The sequence below is a fragment of the Amaranthus tricolor genome, chromosome 3, assembly GCF_026212465.1.
Source record: "Amaranthus tricolor cultivar Red isolate AtriRed21 chromosome 3, ASM2621246v1, whole genome shotgun sequence".
NCBI lineage: Eukaryota > Viridiplantae > Streptophyta > Magnoliopsida > Caryophyllales > Amaranthaceae > Amaranthus > Amaranthus tricolor.
Window position 1 is genome coordinate 33,497,534 of NC_080049.1, and position 20,060 is coordinate 33,517,593.

The following is a 20,060-nucleotide window of genomic DNA, read 5'->3' on the forward strand; positions in this document are numbered from 1 at the left end:
GGAAAAATCAGGTGAATTAAATAAAGCCTAACACAAAACTCAATTTATTTACTTCATTATTTAATTTAGATAATTTTGGCCAAAAGAGATAAATTTTAATGATGGGTGAAAGTCTAATTTCTATATATTGAAAGATTATAGTCACAAAACTTAAGAAGCTAAATGTGTTGCAGACTTGTAGTGCATATTGCATACAACACAAGAGAGCTTGGTAAATGCAGTTACAAATATCTCAGAGTGGCTAGCAAAGGCCAAAAGGAAAAAAAAAAAACACAATTCTGCAATCTAGATATTTGAAGCAAACAATGATCATCCAAAACAAGACAAGTGCCTGGCTAGTGTCTAGTGTCGAGTAGAGAAACTAATTAAATCAAAAGCGAACGTCCTGCTCTGTTACTCGGAATTGTATGTGAATCCACCTTACCAACTGCATCTTCCCTCGTAAATCGCAAATGTCTCGTGTTGAAAGGACCTAGCAGCGACTTCCAAACCTAGCTAACTACTACTGCCAAGCCAGTTTCGGACAAAATTCCAAGAAATAAAGACACAACTTAAGCTCCAAAAGGGAGAACTGTCGAATACATGTCAAAATGGCATATTTCCGGGACTTCAAGTCCCACTGCCGATCATTGGCTGCATAGAACGAGCATTTCAACGCCATTTAAAACGATGGTCTTTGACATGCGGCAAAGAGTTGCCAGCTAATGAAAGCGATCAACAAAGAAGTGACCAACTGAAAGCCAACAACTTCAGGAAACTGCCATCCCATACCACGCCGCAAATAGCTGCAAAACACACAATGTAGTAGATACATGAGGAAGAATTAGTGTAATGATTGGAAACTACAACAATTTGAGTATCTGTCGTGATTTTTAATATTTCTTCCATTTTTTATACTTTTACTAATGTAGAAGTAAAAACGCATCATAAGTTACTTTCAAAAAATATGCATTCAATACCAAAAGATACACCTTTGTCCTTTCGAGATGCTTTTTTAGGAAGATCGTGTAGGTGAGACAAGGGTAGATGGGCTAGACAAAAAATGAGACAATTTTTCCATTTAAGGCAATTGGATAAATTCACATGAACGGTCTACAAAAATATGCGGGGAAACTTACGAATAGAGAGGCCTCCACCAGCCACATTTTGGTCACTCATGACTGGTGAGACACAATGTTGTTTTTAAGTAAAGCTTCTAGGTGGTGAAAATTGGGATTCGATAGTTGTTTTGCATTTTCTTGAGGCATTCAGTTCAGTGGATTAAAGATGGGTCTTCTATTCACGAAATATTTAAGCAAATATCTAATCTGCAGATGATTTCATTGGATAAACAGGTCACGTTATCACAATCTTCCAATCATTAAAAATGAGCACCTAGACCAATAAACAAGAGTATTAAACCAACCTTGTGATAGACGGCATGGTGGCTACTATACCAGCACATAAATATATAATAGGTATCAGTGTCTTCGGCTTGTTTTTCCTGAGCCACATCAATGACCCCAACGCAGCAAGAGATATAGTCAATACCTGTGAACAGAAACCCGGAGTTAATGAAGGAATGAAGAAAACAATGAAATCAAGGTACAAGGTAAACGCAAACGTCTACAAGTCCTTTCTGTCCCCTAAACCGTGGGGGATTTTGGGATAATGATAACATCATAATACCATCAATCACCAATCCATATATAATTGGAAAATGTACTTAGAATAATCTCATCTTTCATCCATTTTCCTACAATAATCCAACCTTTTGATTAACCCTTAATAATCCCAACTTTATGAAGTGTTTACCTATATTGACTAGCAAAAATTTTTCCTGCTATCACAGGTTATTTTCATCAAAAAAAGAAAAGGGAAAAAAATAAAATCGATAACCCATTTCCCATCCTCCTAAACTTAACAATGGCTACCATCACCACCACTTCCAGTAATGGCCAAATTCCTTTTCCTACATGTAAACATCAACAACACTCCACTGCAGAAGCTGGTCCAATTAAGTCACAATTCATACTCTTGTATCGGTGGGCAATCCATCTCTAGTGGGGGATTTTGTAGGCAATGTCAATACATTCCTCCCAAATAAATCAAACTTTTCTTTTTAGGCCCTTCTCAGTTCTCACTCAATCTACATAAACTAATATTGATTGTTTCTTGCCCACCTTTGTACTAGCAATGTGACCTACAATATTATACATAAATTTTGCACAAAAGCCATATGGAAATTCCCAATACCAATACAAATTAAGGCAATATAAAATGGAAAAAAATGTTTTGAATAATCCAACCTATTTTTCACTACCTACCAATAATCTCACCTTTTGAAATTTTTTTTAATAATCCAATCTTTGCTTTCAGTTTGTTGCCAATAGACCCTTTAGAAAATGACCTGCTATATCAGGTTACCTCTCATTATAATAATCCAATATATTTCCTAAACCTGCGAATAATCCCATCTTTTGAATTTTTTAATAATCCAACCTTTGTTTTCATTTTGTTGCCAATGGACCTTTCAAGAAGCTAAATACTCAATTTCTCTTTGCCACTATTTTATAATAATTCAACATATCCCATCCATACATGTTAAGTCTTTTTTAATTTCTTTAACACATTTTCTCATCAATTATTATCAAACAATCTACGATTTTTAAAATAATCAATTTCTCTTTGTCACTGATTTAAAGGAGTAATATACTTTTAAGGGAAGTGAAAAACATACGACTATTATTGATTTTTTATAATTATATTGATTATAAAAGTTTAACGTGTAAATTTCAACTTGATAAAGATAATACATAATGGGTTGGCGGGTACCCGACTCAATGTATGTTGTAGCCCATGACCCAACCCGGTGAACGCACGTCGGGTGAACAACCCTGATTATATTATTTTTAAAAAAATCTGGCCCGCCATTTAGGATTTGGGTCAGCAGGTCGGATTTTTTGAACACCCCTAGTTGATGGGATATGTATGTAAAGACAATTACTATTTATGCAATGATCAACTTCATAAGCTTGGGAAATAATAGCAATTTTATTTAGCTTCTTGAAGGGTCCATTGGCACAAAATGCAAGCAAATGTTGGATTATTACAAAAAATTTTCAAGGTGGGATTATTGGCCGGTAATGAGAAATTGATTGAATTATTATAAAGAAGGAAGAAGATGAGACGCAACCTGATATAGCAGGTCATTTTATTGAAGGGTCCATTGGCAACAAACTGAAAGCAAAGATTGGATTATTATTAAACTTTCAAGAAGTGGGGTTACCTTTAGGTAATGGAAAATAGATTCAATTATTCACAATAATTTTTCCTATAAAATAAGCAAGTTAAATTTAAAAACTGAGAATTTAAAATTATGAGAAAAACAAGTTGAAGAATTCAGAAAAAGTAGTTAAAAACAAAAGCACACCTTCAGGTGAGGATAAAGAAAGAGAGAAGGGGAGAAGGGGATGAAAAGCAAATGATGAATTTGTATAATTTTAAGATGATGATTTATGACGATGATAAGGAGTGCAGTCCAGATGATCATGATAATCAATTCATGTCTGAAGATCAAGTACAAGAACATCAATCTACCATTGAAACATATAAGGCCTTTCATCAAAAACTTGCTAATTTGAGTAACCGTCAAGGTCTATAAACCGGGCAAGTATTGAAGATCAGCTAAGGTGAAATAATCAACTAAGTACTTAGATTTTGACAATCAAGCTTCATAAACATCAAGGATCTTAGCCAACTTAGACTGGTTCTCGTGAGTAATTGTTGTTTGGCTCTCTTCCCGTGAGTAAGAAAAATGAAAGAAAGGTAAGAAAGTGGGAGGGAGAAAAAAGTTAGATGAGAGGAGTGGGATTTAATATAGTAAACATGGATTATAACATACCCGGTAACAGGTAATCTAGGTATGGCAATGGAAACAAATACCAATACATGGGATTATTCATGGTTAATAAATACTTGGGATTATTATAGGGAAAATAGACAAAGGTTGGATTATTCTGAACAATTTTTCCTATATAATTCTATAATTCTATAATTATTACTAAAACAAAACAATGCTGACATCACCACTTTTTAAAATTGCTTACGTGTCACAACCTCTAATTTTCCCTTTAAAAATTCAATGATGATGTCATTGTTATCATGCCTAATGTTTATATCTTTGACTTTATTGTTTTCTAAAAATTTTAATTTTTTAGTTTATACAAATATGTCAGAAAATGTAAAAAGCCGTCCATCGCACGGGCACTATCTAATAATCTACTATTTGACAAGTATTGAAGACGCCACAAAACTCCAAGTCCCAACCAGGACATGTTACATTTTTCATAAAATTGTATGGCAGCATGGTGGATTAAAGAAGAAAATGTACCAGATTGGCATTTGCTTCGAGACCCTGGAGGATGTAATCCCAGGTAAATTCCAATCCCCTGGCACCCACCCAAAGAGGCGCTAATCTATGCAAAACCGCATCGGCAAAAGCCCATCCTGAAGATAGAAGTAAACAATTCATAAGCCAGATAAAAAACAGATGTTATGTCTGTCATAATACCCTCACCAAAGAGCGTTTGAAGGAAAGCAGTGCCAGAGACAGGAACAATTGAATTTTTCAGGATCCCCTCACTAATAACAATTAGATGGCAATCTTTTGGGAAATTTGAATATTGTCTTGGGGACCATTCCCTAGAAAACCTTTGTCGCTGATAATTATTAAAGCTAAAAGAGAAACTGGGTGGTATAACTCCTGAACTCAGATTCAAATGGACAACATGAACATTAATTATTTAGGACACTACCATTTACTATTCCAGAAGGGAACAAATGGGGGTGTTGCCTTTTACAGTTAATTTGTTTGACCGGCTAAAAGGTTTTTGTTGACTTTAAAGCTAACCGGATAAGTCACCTGTTTAGGGAGATGTTCGGTAAAATTTGAAAGGAAAAAAAGAGGCCAATAAGCCAAAAGCCAATGGAAAAAGCCAAGCATAGAAACTGTTTCATTGACTTAAAACTTAGATTTTCACCAAGGTGATAAGCCATATTTCAAAAACTTTTATTGGCTTTTTGATCAACCATGAACTAACATGCCAAAAGCCAAAAATCAATCAAAAAGTCAACACAAAAGTCTTTTTCCAAACACTCCCATAACAAAAAAGATAGATTAAACTAGATTTCAAGATACAAAAACTAGTTAAAAGAAACATAGAAGTGTCTACAAATGAATAAAAAGCAAAGAGAGCAAATAGATGTGTAAAAATTGATATGTGAACATCACTTCAATCCCTATGCTCTTTGCCCCTGCCACTAACAGTACGAATTGTACAAATAAATTCAACCTACGTCTGCATGAATATTAACAACCATGAAACAGAGCATCTAACATGGAAACTTCTAAAATATAACAAATCAACTACATATATCCTATGGAAAACAATGAAGCACAGATGGCACAAAAGTGAGAGATAGCAAGGTTCAATATCACTAACCAAGACCAACAGCTTGAAATTTGTGATTTTGGGAGATATTCCTGTGTGTCAGTTGAGTCAGGGCGAAGTATAGCCCCGCAACATCTATAAAACCGATTGATGCTTTTAAGAGTTCCTAGAAAAAGATACAAAAGAAATGGAGCTTGCCCAGCTTAGGCCATATTTGAGATCAAATTGAAAACATAAGAGGGATAAAAGAAATCACTAAATGTTATGATCAAAATTTAAAGCCGATAGCTTGAATTGTACAACATATACCCTCCTCGGAACAAAATAACTAACAATAAAGAAAAAAAAACACGCAAGAGCAATCAAGCATACAAATATACAAAGGAAGGTTCATGTATAATTGAATTCCTAAACACAACTAATGCTAGGCAATCCAGAATATTTAAAATAGTATAAAATTTAGATTGACGTGATACACCATAATACTTACACAGGACAGCTTACTAGACTTTGATTGTCACATCTTAGAGCACTAGTACATGCATGGGAGAACATATACTTGGGCTCCATGAAACATGGAAGCATTTCACGATTTGATTCAAAACTGGTCGGAAATCAAATTTGATTTTAGAAACTTACTAGGCTTCAAGCTAGCACTAGTTTTCCTAGTTAGTGTAGGATGGAGTCATTTAATGCAGCAAGGATATATTCCCAAGCGATTTTTTTTTTATCTTGCATCTATTCTAGAAATTAATTATACTAAATATGGACTATTCATAATTTAGCATGCTTGAATAAAAAGAAAAGTAAAGCATAAAGCTTGTTCAACTATTATTGGTTTGTTTGAAAAATTATGAAAGACCAATTAAAGAGTTTAGCATTGGCTTAATCTTTGTGGTGCTTTTTGAAAAGTGAATCGACACAGTTGAAAGATTGGAATCAGGGTTCCCATTTTCATCAAGTTATTTGAGTGATAGTAAGGAAAAGAACGGTCCTCCTTATAAAAACTCATGCTATCTTTACAGTTTTTGTTTGGATGAACATTAGGGAATCATTCACCACTCTTGCAACCTAAAGGTAACTCAAACGATTCAAGAAATCAGTTTAAATTTTTGAGGCTTGAGCTTATCCTTCCTAGATGAAAAGTGAATAAAATGTAATCTGTGTTTGAGAACAGAATATTCAAAACGAATCTTGAATGAATCCTTCTTTCCCTGTTTTCTTCATCCCTCCCTTTATTTACATTGCATGAATATGTGTCTACTACAAGGTACATTGTATAGAGAGAAACACGTGCACAAACCTTGTTCAAGAGAGTAAAAAAGCAGGGTATACCTGATATGGATCAAAGTTTTCACTATCTGATACCTTCAGAAAGGTTGCCAAACAAACAAGCTGCAATCCATTGAAAGAATATCATCAGAAGAGTAAAAAAAATCACTATTTTCCGGAAGAAAAAAGTGATTCATGAAATGTGAACAAACCTTCACTAAAGCCGTAACAAGATAAACAATGGCAGTCTTGATAGATGTCCCAATTGTGTCATACTCGGATCTGCTCAAAATGGTACCAAAAGAATTATCAGATATACCATCACAACTAGCATCCTAAATATAATTGAGTTCTAAAATAAATAAATAAATAAATACACTTCCATCTTGTTACAATAGCATTGGTAAATACTTCTAATGGTTCTTTTTGCTTGCAACATTTGACTAAATTGTGTGAGTTATATTGGTCCAATGTAGCAACTAAAAATACCCAAGTATATTCTAGCTAATATGCCATCTACGACCAAATAGCTTTGATGTCTTTTTCACCAAATATTGATGGGACAGAGATTGATAATTCTTTGGTTTCAAACTATAATAAACTTAAGTAAAACCGCTCATTAAATCATGTACATTTTTTATTTAAGATAAGTTTTAAATGATATTTGTTACCAATGATCAATCGGAAAAAACCTCCTTTGTTTCAGGGGTAAAGGAATGTTGCTTGTTGTTTGGATCTTTTGGTATACAATAGCGCCTCTTAACACATGCTTACAAAGTAAATGTCTTAAAAAAATATTCATACCACCACTTACATTGCATACATTTGTCAAGCCTACTGGAAAAAAATCAATTAAGCATGGCTCACATTTGGAGCAACTCCTTTTAAAAGATTTTGAAAAAAAACGACGACCACATTTTTTAGATACCTTATATGATGAATGTTGTTAACATGTAACAAAAATGAAACAACTGATGAATACGTGATACATAATTTTTAAAAATTTACAGAGATTGCTCCCCAAAACAAAATGAATTAAAAAGGTCCAAAAGACATCTTTTTTTTGTTTGAATTAAACTATTTTCAATACTTAGTTTGGTTGAGATGAAAGTAATTATTGTTGAAGTAGAGATCAAATAAATTTTAAAAAGAACATAAACTCAATGCACATACATATACCTAGCCCATCACTAACAATTGCAACGTGCTTGAAATGAGGGAAATGAAAGGAAAGAAAAATAAAGGATGTATAAGGAAGGTTTTCTTTATTTAGATTAGATGCAATGGGAATTAGACAAGTGAGTTTTTCATATATTGTAAAAAAACAAAGATTTCCAAATTCCAACTACAAGGAAGGTTCGAAGGAAAATGCATCGCTGATCACTCCCCCTACCCTTCCCTTCCTTCCATTTCCTTTGTATCTCTACTTATCCAAAAACAAAAGCAGAGCACGTATTAAAGTTTTTGTTACCAACACTAAACATAATGACCAGTTTTTGATCAAAATTTTTTACCTTACAAACTTTCATTCTGCAGGGAGACAATACAATGAAAAAGAACAAGTTTTTGTTAAAAAAATAGATATTCAACATCCACTATCAACAACATAATTTGCAAGTATGCACAATATAATATCGTTTTGCATCCTTAATAAAATCCAAGAAACCCTAACCAAAACCAGATGGCCAGATTTATTACATAATAACAATACATCAAATTAGGTAGTGGCAAAATAAGTAACATTAACACTTGCTATCTTATCCAAAAATTTATTCTAACACTGTCCAACTTACAGATTGAACACCAGCACTCTAATCCCACGCTCATAGAAAGACTCAGCCAACCACACACACAAAGCTTCTCCACTCCATTACCCCAACACCATTAAATGGTTCCTATGGGCAAGATTTGGGAGTCTGTTGTAGGCTTATAGCAACCTTATCCTAGTTAGTGATAAGGTTGCTGCTAACACCCTTTAGCAAAGATACAAGATAGTAAGCACCTAAAGACTCGAATAACATAACACTTACTTCCTTTGTCCTGAGAGATTGTTGCAATTTCTTTTTAGATCCATCCCTTCTACTTTGCTACAATTTCCTTTGATGGAAAAGTTTGTGCCACTTTATTTTATTCTCATTCACACGTTTCAACTCTATTAACTAGGGCAAAATTCTATTGTTGCAATTTATGAGGGACGGAGGGAGTACTATCCAAAAAAGCTTACCAATCACCATCAACCCATGACCCAACAGCAGATAAACAAAAGATAATAATTCAATCAATCAAGCGCATAGATTGTGCACTAAAATGTGATAAAAGTTCGTTGACAAACGATAAATCAATCAAAAGATCGCATCATTTAGGTATTCTAATCGGTTAAACAAAACCCAAGTGATAAATCAAGAACCAAACAGATCCATATACACTATCTAATCAAAGTAAAGGCAAAATTTTCTACACAAAGTCATTGAAACAAGTATCTATAAACAAACCCATCAAATTTTATGAGGGAAAAAGGGATTAAACTTGTTTTGTCTAAGATCTGATGTCGAACATATGAGATAATCAGAAGAAATTGAAAGGAATAAAAGACTTACAAAGGAGTAGCGGAATAGTAAACGAAATGAGGGCCGAATGTCAAGATAGCACAATTGAAGAAGTGAAACATCGTCATTTTTTGCCTCTCAATAGATGGGATTGCAATTTGCAAACCAGGATGATGAACTTAGAACTTGAGATACACTATGAAGTTTGCTGTTTGTACTCCCAGATCAACTATTGACTTTTTAATTAAAGTAAAACAAAAACACAGAAATTATAAAACACTCCGAAAATGTTGAGGTATAAAATTACTAATCCGATGTCGTTAGGGTTTATGCATTTGCCGATATTTTTTCAGTTATGAGAACTTGTCTTATATACTATTTCCACGGAATGAGAATTATACGATGTATAAATAAACTTGAGATGAAACTTGAATGAAAACAAATTGTCTTTATTACAAGGGCTGATAATTACAATAAGAATTACAAATTTTTACCTTATATATTAAAATATAATATAAAATTATAAATTTCAGGTAACTTTTAAATTTCAACCACTTATATAGTACTGAAGTACTCTCTCTTATGTCTCATTTTCTTTTATGGTCAAATCATCTTAATTGTCCCATTTCTATTTTTAGCATGGGTTTTTGACTTTTATGCCCTTAGTAACTTTATCCTATTTTTAATTATACCCTCCATTACCCATACTAATTTTCTTTCCTACTCTTAGAGTCCCACTTTTGACTCTCCTTAAAATCCGTAAAAAGTCAAATAGGACTCCTAAGGTGAATAGAATGGAGTAATATCAATTATCAACCTTCTTCCAAAATATTTTTTTGTGGGATTATTCTTTAGCTTACCAAAATAGTATTCCTTAATATTCTAAATTTCTCATTTTCTATAAACAAAATATAGGCTTTTTGATTAATCAAATAATAAACTTTTCAGATTCAACCTAAAAGTCTCAGTTCTCACCTTAAAACAAACAATTGGTTGAGAGTGTTTTAATCACTATGAAATCTAAAGATTAGAATCATAATATTATATTATATCATCATATCATATAATTTAATAAAAAGACTAAAAAATTTCAAATAATAACCTTATAGAAATTTGCCACATTGAAATACAGCTATTGCTTGAATTGAAATTACAAGGCAAATGTTCTTTTAAACTTTCTTATAATATATATTAACTCTGAATTTAAAATCTATATAAAATCTCCAATTCAAATTTTTTAGAATATAAATTTATTCTTTTACACTCCTAAAAGTATTAGCTTATTAAAAAGGTTTCTTAATCAAAATTAAAATTCCAAAATATTTTGTCAAGAAGAAAAAGATATTTTATGAACCAAAATATTTTGACTATAACAAAGAATAATTATCATAACGTTATTGTTGGAAGATTACCTATATTTGTCTTACAAAATATGATTACTTTAATTGATGTTTATGGTAACAACTAAGTTTCTTTCGTTTAAATCACAATATATTATCCCTTCAAAAAAAAACAATCACAAATATTAAACATTATAATTGTATATATTGATAACATACAATTATGTGAATGTATTTAAAATTTTTTGATTATATGTACTTTTATGTTATCAAGTTCGTACATTACATGAGTTTCTATATAAATTTTTATTATAAATTTAAAAAGTAGAATTATATCACATTATAATACTTATATAGTTATATATACATTGGTGGACACAATCAGGTGGAAAGAGGTGCAATGCACCCCCAATTTTCCAAAAATGAAGAAAGTATGAAGTATTCTAACAATGAAAGTGGATGTAAGAATTCTAACAAAATTTTGACTTTTTAGAGCATATGTAAGTGTTTTAATCACTCAAAGTAAATATTTTAAATACTAAAATAGGTATTATAATCATGTAAAAATTCAACGAGTGACTTTCAAGAATAGTAAGTGTTTTAATTATTCAAAGTTAGATATTTTTAGAACTAAAGTAGATGTTTAACAAATAAAATATTGATGATTAATTTACACTTGATTTTCTTGCAATCAATTAATATTAAGCTTTTTAAAAGCATAAGTAGATATTTTAACCATTTAAAGAGAATGTGAAACTATTAAGAACAAAAGTAGCCTTTCAAAGTAGTTAGTTTTCAATATTTATTTATAACCATTCATGTAAAAAGTAAATGATAATAACACTTCAAAGTATGTATATAATAATTAAAGTAAGTGTTTCTAACAAATTAATATGATGATGAAATATTTTAAATCATATATTCACGCGAATCGGCCTAAGACAAGGGCAAATTGAACCCGTGGCAATTGGTAAGATCCACCAAAAAACTTAGAAAAGCACGAAAAGCCTACTTAAACCTCATCATTATCATAATCATCATCATCATACTCAGTGTATCCCGCTCATAGAAAAACTATAATCAGGGTCTGTAGAGGGAAGAAAGACGAAAACTCATACCCATAAAAAAGAGTGCGGTTAACAAAAGCCTACCTAAACCCATATAATTAAAAAAAAATAAAAAAAAAAAACTCGATCTCCTTTTTCACTCAAAGACTCAAATGAAAATATCACTTTGAGAAACTTCTCAAATGACCTCATCAGACATCACAATTTCACACATCAACCTTTTTTTTTACCAGCGACCAACCACCACCGCCGCCTATCATTTGTCCTTTGCTGCGCGCCACTTGATTGCCCATTGCTCCTAAACTCCTTATCAAAGGACAAAAAAGACAGTTTGATGAAAGTGACCACGAAGAAGTGATATAATCTCCAAGGGAACATTTTCGATTCAGTTAGTTTCTAAATTCAGTGGATATCATATAACCATCACTTTGTTTAGGGAAAGATTTGAGCAACTAACTATCTTTCATAGATTTTGGTTTTTTTATGTGATTTAAATAAGTTAAAGTCACCCGATGATAATCATTGAGACTTTGCTAGATGGGGTAATATCAATCCTTAATATTTGGTAGTTGGTCAAAAAAGCTGATTGTTTTCCTAATGTTTCAATTATTACTAGTCAAATTTTACTAATTGTTCTTGTTACCGTTACATTAACCAAGAGAAGGTTTACAAAGTTGAAAATACTTAAAAATTATTTTAGATCTTCAATTTCATAAGAACGTTTAAATGGTCTTGTAATACTATCTGTTTAGAAAAGTATGCTTGAATCTCTTAATTTAGACCTTGATATTAGTGATTTTTGCATCTTGTGGGAGAATTTTGTTTAATTATATATATATATAGATGTATACAATTTTTTTTCTTTTATGAAAATGTAATATCAATTTTTTTTCATCTATATATTATACCTAGGGATCCATAATTAATCTTTCGCCTCAAGTCCCTAAAATTTAACTCATAAACTGCCTTGTTAATTCATGCAAAAAGCGAATGAGAAACTTATAATTAAGAGTACGTGTAGATGTTTTAACTATTTGAAATAAATTATTTTTTAATATTTGTGTCAGTCTCTAAAAATAGTGCACTATTGTTATGATTATTGTGTCATTATGATCAAACTCAATAAAAGAGACGATATTTATAAAGTAGGTTATTCCATAGATTTTATAGGAGTACTACAATGAAAGAAGTGAATGAGTATGGTGTATGGACCTTGTCTTAAATGCATAGTGTGGTTTGTGGACACTCGACAATTACCCTTACCAGCAGTAGTGTTGCAGAGCTGTATTACAATACATATCCATATCATATGAGAAAATATAACAATCACTATCAATAGCGACACCGACGATATATTAAGCATATTACTAACTGCAGCTCATACAACTTTGAGGCTTGTCTCTATCTCTACTTTGAATTTAATCAACCAAAATTTTAAATATTGTATTTGCTAATATTATTATAATTTTAACAATTATAGTTTTTTTTTCATCATCAATTGATTCATATATACCACCAAAAATCCGCATTTATAAAAAAAATTGTTATTTTTTAATACTCATTTTTATATAATAATATAAAGTAATTGTTATATTAAGATTTACTAATAAATAAAATATACTCCCTTCAACTCAGAAAAATCTTCTATTTTCTTTTGGATAAGTTCATCTTAAATATCTCAAAACTATTTAAAATACCTTGTTATGGGTCAAATATCTCTTATACCTGCAATGTCGAAAATACCCTTAGTCAAAGGTCAAAGTCAATACATAAGTCAACGACTCAACTATCACTTTCAATAACCAACTATTATTTCTAAAGTAACTACTCGCTATTCTCACTTACACAAGCATAATCACAATAAATTATCATTAATCAGATAACTACCTCCACAATCCTACAACTTAATTCTATAAATACTTCATTTATCTACCTGAAAAGGGTGACGCAATCTTACACACTTGACTTTATCAAGCATTAAAGATTCGCTACCATTGGATCCTGAGCCTCCTCATGTTCATGAAGAACAATCTGTTCAGAGGAAAAAGAATTCGTTTTCGACTCTCCTTGGCACTCTGATTTTTGCTATTGGATGCGTGGTACATTGATGGCGTTCATTGCACGTTTTTTCTGGGTGATCTTATATGGAAACAAGAAGATCAATGTCGACGATCATTCGGTCGTTCTTACCTTCTATTCATCAAAACATCAATTACAAGAGTATATTAAATCAAGACACTTGCAATTATTGGTCAACTAATGGAATTTCTTGGAAGGAAAATATAATTCATTGTCAACATAAAAGGGTTCTTTGATGCAGGTAGCAGCAATTTCGTTGAAGTATCCAAAATGTTATACTCCACAGTGGCATGCACACATCCTGAATGTTGTGCATAATTTTCCATGTGAATGATTATTATCAACTCACCTTTTAATTATCGGCGTAACTATTATTATCATCATAATTCGGCTTTTGCGATTATCATCATCATCATTGGTTATCAATGCAATATGGTCGTCGTCATCAAAGCTGGAATATATAGCTTGAAAGTCAAACTCAACTTAGTCCCCAAGTTGAGAACATGGGGCTGAGGGTTTCCACATAGCATTCTATGGATTCACCGAGGTTTGATTATTTTTCTCCATAAAAGTCGATATCTTCGTTCGCAAAACTTCACCCTTTATGCATGGGGCTAATATTATGGATTAAATGACCTATATTGTAATCACGAGACAAAGGTCACATGTTTTGGCCATAAGAGAGCCGAATTTAATAATTGAAGGAATAAGTCATTGTTGACTTAGGCATATTTGGTGCAGATTTAGTATATAAGCAAAATAGCTTGTCTAAGCGATTATTAGCCTTAAAATGAGTGATTTTAGGCGTTATTATTTGTCTAAGTATCTTAAAATAACTTTTACCTAATTTGAAAGTGGGATCCTTGCGAGTATCACTCAACTTGATAACTCAGAGCCTTATTAATATGTCAAAAGGAATGAAGTTCCTTTAGGTCAAGTAAAAATCAAATCTCAATATTTACACCTAAAATGAAAGTCGAAATGTAGGTCCAAACTGGAGGTTTGGAGCCAAAACCATCTAAGTCAATTACCTGGTCCGAGACTCCTAAGAGTCAAACCTTTATTGGCCCAAATTGGAGGTTTGGAGCCAAAAATAATGAAATTCATTTTCAAGTCCGATACTCCTAAGAGTCGGACCTCCTATCGGTCCAAATTGGAGGTTTGGGGCCAAAATGACCTATGTCATTTTCCAGGTTCAAGACTTCTATAAGTACAACCCCCTCATTGGCCCAAACTGGAAGTTTGGGGCCAAAATGACCTAGTATTATTTGCCAGGTCCAAGACTTCTATAAATCGAACCCCCTATCACTCCAACCTGAAGGTTGGGGCATCAAGTCCGAGACTTCTATAAGTCGAACCCCATATCACCCCAAACTAGAGGTTTGGAGCCAAAATGAGCTAAGTCATTTGTCAGGTCCGAGACTTCTATAAGTCGAGCCCCCTATCAGCCCAAACTGGAGGTTTGTGGCTTAAATGACCTAAGTCATTTGCTAGGTCCGAGACTTCTATAATTCGGACCCCTTATCACCCCATACTAGAGGTTGGGACCCAAATGACCTAAGTCATTTGTCAGGTCCGAGACTTCTATAAATCAGACCCCATATCACCCCAAACTAGAGGTTTGGGGCCAAAATGACCTAAGTCATTTGTCAGGTCCGAGACTTCTATAAGTCGGACCCCCTATCAGCCCAAACTGGAGGTTTGTGGCCCAAATGACCTAAGTCATTTTCCAGGTCCGAGACTTCTATAAGTCGGACCCTTATCACCCCAAACTAGAGGTTGGGACCCAAATGACCTAAGTCATTTGTCAGGTCCGAGACTTCTATAAGTCAGACCCCATATCACTCCAAACTAGAGGTTTGGGGCCAAAATGACCTAAGTCATTTGTCAAGTCCGAGAAATCTATATATCGGACCCCCTATCATCCCAAACTGGAGGTTTGTGGCCAAAATGACATAAATAATTTGTCAGGTCCGAGACTTCTATAAGTCGGACCCCCTATCAGCTCAAACTGAAGGTTTGTGGCCCAAATGACCTAAGTCATTTGCCAGGCCCGAGGATTCTATAAGTCGGACCTTTATCACCTCAGACTAGAGGTTTGGGGCCAAAATGACCTAAGTCATTTTTCAGAACCGAGACTACTATAAGTCGAACCCCTATCACTCCAACCTGGAGGGTTGGGGCCCAAATGACTTAAGTCATTTGTCAGGTCCAAGACTTCTATAAGTCCGACCCCCTCAATGGCCCAAACTGGAGGTTTGGGGGCAAAATGACCTATGTCATTTGCCAGGTTCGAGACTTCTATAAGTCTGACCCTCTCATTGGCCCAATCTGGAGAGTTGGAGCCAAAATCTAGCCAAGTCTTGATCCTGGTCCGAGACTTCTATAAGTCGGACCCTCTATTGAACCAACCTGGAAGGTTAGGACCAAAATCAAGCCAAGTCTTTATCAAGGACTGAAACTTATATAAGTCGGACTCCCTATTGACCCAACCTGGAGGGTTAGGGCCAAAATCAAGCCGTCTTGATTCAGGTCCGAGACTTCTATAAGTCGAACTCCCTGTTGGCACAACCTGGAAGGTGGGGGCTAAAATCAAGCTAAAAATTTTATCCTATGTCTGAGACATCTGATCTCACAAATTCTGAGACTTCTAAATTCTGAGACATCCAAATGTTGAAACATCCAAAATTTGAGATTTTTTCTCTGGATGACCTAATATTTCCTTTCACATATAGACCAAGATTGTTTCCTCTAATTGGTCGTCCTCTCTTCTTCTATATGCGTGGGGCCAATGTTACGTGTCAAATATCTCGTATACCCGTAATGTCGAAAATACCCCTAGTCAAAGGTCAAAGTCAATACATAAGTCAACGCCCAAACTACCACTTCCAATAACTACCCATTACTCATAAAGTAACTACTCGTTATTCCCACTTACACAAGCATGATCAGGTAACTACCTCTACAATCCTACAACTTATTGCTATAAATACTTCGTTCATCTACATGAAAAGGGTATGGAATCTTATTCTCAGACTAATCTGCTAAATTATTATCTTACACTGGTTCCCTACTATTACCTTTCTCTATCTGACTTAAACATCGGAGAGGCTTTCCGGGACACCAGCCCCCGGTTTAGTCTTTCTTTGTTGTTGCAGACACTCCATCGACCGCCGTTAGATCATCTCACTTCCCTTAATTTGAAGGTATTTCCTACTTAGTTTATAAATTCGACCATTTCTTAGTAGAAACACCTTTTTTTTTTTTACCAATATACCCTTAAAATTCCACTTTAATTTTAAAAAGTATCCATTATTTTTACCAATTTACCCTTAAAATAACATGTTGCCTACATATTTAGAGTGGTTCCTAATACTCTTTCTTAATATTTGTGTCAAACCAATATGGGATATTAGATGTGAATAATTAGAGGGAGTAATATATCAATAGACCAACTCAACTAAAAGTTAAACTAATATTTGAAAACTCAAAAATCATAATCATAATATATTATATAATCTAGTAATATAACAACTAATAAATTAAATTTTATTTGATTAAAAAAAAGTTTTAAGTATGATATATATTATTTTTCTTTTTCAAGATTGTTTTTGTTGATTCCTTTTTATATTTTGTTTTGTATTTTGATTTTTACTTGGTCCCATGCTTTAAAACCATTCAAAAGTCCCAAGGTTATGCTTTTGTATGAATTAATGGCACATGTATTCATATGGATTTGTTCACATCATAATTATAGATGTGATACTTCACCCAATCTTGAACCAATTGTCAATTTATAAGATCAGATGATATTATTACAAATTGCAAATGGCATAAGCTCCCTCATTTTCGTATGGAGTACTCATTAATATCCTTTTTATCCATTTACCTCAAAGACTCATAATTAATTTATCCTCATTTTAATTTTCATAAGTATTTCTCGTTTTTACAATATCCTGATCACCAATTGATTACCTGCCTATTGGACAAATGGTTTTTAGATGCAGTTATTTGCTAATTTGACTAGTTAAAAATATTAGCTTAAAACTATTTAAATTAGTTGTTTAAGCTATTTTTATGGAAATAGAAGTACTTGGTAAAAAAATATTTGTTGGCTATTGGTTGTTTATTGAGAAAAAATATATCAAAAAATTAAAAGCTAATAATAAAGCTATTATAAGTAGCTTTATAATTTTGGCTTAAAGTGAGCTTTTCAACTGATTTAAAAGCCATTGACAAACATTTTTTGACTATTTAACCATCGAAAAGCAAAAAAAAAAAAAAAAAAAACCAATACGCCAACACTATTATATTCATATACAATAAGGTAAGTGAGATTACAACTCTGTATATATAATTTACTGTTTAATCTAGTCGAAAATATCACACATCAACCCAGTAGTCACTATCATTTAAGCCATTCGACATGAATTATGTGTATTAACTCTTAATCAATTTTCAGATCAATAAACACCATATGCAAATTCTTCATACATTTCCTATGCTTTTTCATCAACCTCCTCATGAAGTAAATAACTTTAGCAATTAATCACCTTGCCATGAATCCAAATTGATTCCCTTTAATTATATATTATTTCTCGCCTACTCATCATGACGTGATAGCTTCAATACTTAATAAAATGATTGAGAGAATCAAGTCCATCTTAGACACTCAGTTAAAGTGTGTACCAATTTCTTCACATGAGACTTTACTTTTGTTTGCCCGATTCTTATTTGTCGCCACCCTTTTTATTTTATCGCCACCCCCCTCCTAATGAAATTACGAATTTGCCCTTGATTTTTAAAAATTTACAAATTTGCCATTGAATTAATAACTTTTTATTTTAATTTTTTTTAATTATTTTTATTTATATTATTATTATTATTATTATTATTATTAATATTACGGTTATTATTATTATAACGGTTATTATTATTACGGTTATTAATAATAATAATAATAATACTAATAATAATAATAATAAAATTAATAATAAAAATAATAATAAAAAAAAAATTAAAAAAAAATATACCAGTCGCACAAAGCAGTCGCACGTTTTGTGCGACTGGTATTTTTTTTTTTTATTTTTTTTTTATTATTATTATTAATTTTATTATTATTACTATTATTATTATTATTATTATTATTACGGTTATTATTATTATTATAACGGTTATTATTATTACGGTTATTATTATTATTATAACGGTTATTAATAATAATAATAATAATAATAATAATAATAATAAAATTTAAAAAAAAATGCCAGTCGCACAAAACAGTCGCACGTTTTATGCGACTTGTATTTTTTTTTAAATTTTTTTTTATTATTACTAATTTTATTATTATTAATATTATTAATATTGTGGTTGTTATCCTTATTATTATTAAATTATTATTTTTGTTTTAATTATTATTGTTATAATTGATGTAAGAAAGAAAGTGTAAAATTTTATTACTAGAGGAAACCCAAAATACAAATATTGGCTAGATTATAGAAAATAAGAGTTTATAAATTACTCCAATACATAAAACCTTAGCCAAAACAGATTTGTTTGGGATGATGCAAAACTAATGCCCAAGACTCCTTTTATAAGGAGAAAAATAACAAGCCTTTGTTATTCTTCCGATGTGGGATAATGATAAACATTAATCTTCCAATGTGGGATAATGATAAACATTAATCTTTCAATGTGGGATAATGAAAAACATTAATCTTTCAATGTGGGATAATAACAAACATCAATCTTCCAATGTAGGATTCAAGACATAACCTTACATTGGAAGATTGATGTTTGTCATTATTCCACATTGGAAGATTAATGTTTTTTATTATCCCACATTGGAAGATTAATGTTTATCATTATCCCACATCGGAAGAATAACAAAGGCTTGTTATTCTTCTCCTTATAAAAGGAGTCTTGGGCATTAGTTTTGCATCATCCCAAAAAAATCTGTTTTGGCTAAGGTTTTATGTATTGGAGTAATTTATAAACTCTTATTTTCTATAATTTAGCCAATATTTGTATTTTGGGTTTCCTCTAGTAATAAAATTTTTCTCTCCTCTGCCTGTGGACTTAGTCAACACATTGTTGGTGAACCACGTAAATTCTATGTTTTTTGTGTTTGTCAATTTTTATGCTTTCTTTTTTGCATCAGTTATAACAATAATAATAAAAACAAAAATAATAATTTAATAATAATAATAATAACAACAATATTAATAATAATAATAATAATAATAATAATAAAATTAATAATAATAACCGTAATAATAATAATAATAATAATAATAAAATTAATAATAATAATAAAAAAAAATA

The 20,060-nt window shown here is 32.0% G+C and overlaps 1 protein-coding gene across 2 annotated transcripts; it reads right to left on the reverse strand.

Annotated features, from left to right (window-relative positions):
- Positions 1–68: 68 nt before the first annotated feature.
- LOC130809107 (uncharacterized) lies at positions 69–9,627 on the reverse strand. 2 transcript variants are annotated; one of them, XR_009040768.1, is made up of 8 exons: positions 9,302–9,620; positions 6,917–6,986; positions 6,768–6,827; positions 5,484–5,598; positions 4,373–4,488; positions 1,406–1,530; positions 1,119–1,307; positions 645–785 (listed from the first exon to the last, which is right to left on the reverse strand). XR_009040768.1 is itself a non-coding variant. In XM_057674738.1 (7 exons), the coding sequence occupies exons 1-7, from the start codon at positions 9,376–9,378 to the stop codon at positions 662–664; spliced, it is 687 nt and encodes a 228-aa protein (XP_057530721.1). In that variant the 5' UTR covers positions 9,379–9,627; the 3' UTR covers positions 69–661. The 2 variants fall into 2 exon arrangements, 1 of the variants encoding a protein (XP_057530721.1); XM_057674738.1 differs by lacking the exon at positions 1,119–1,307 and having other exon boundaries at positions 69–785; positions 9,302–9,627.
- Between the last annotated feature and the right edge of the window lie 10,433 nt (positions 9,628–20,060).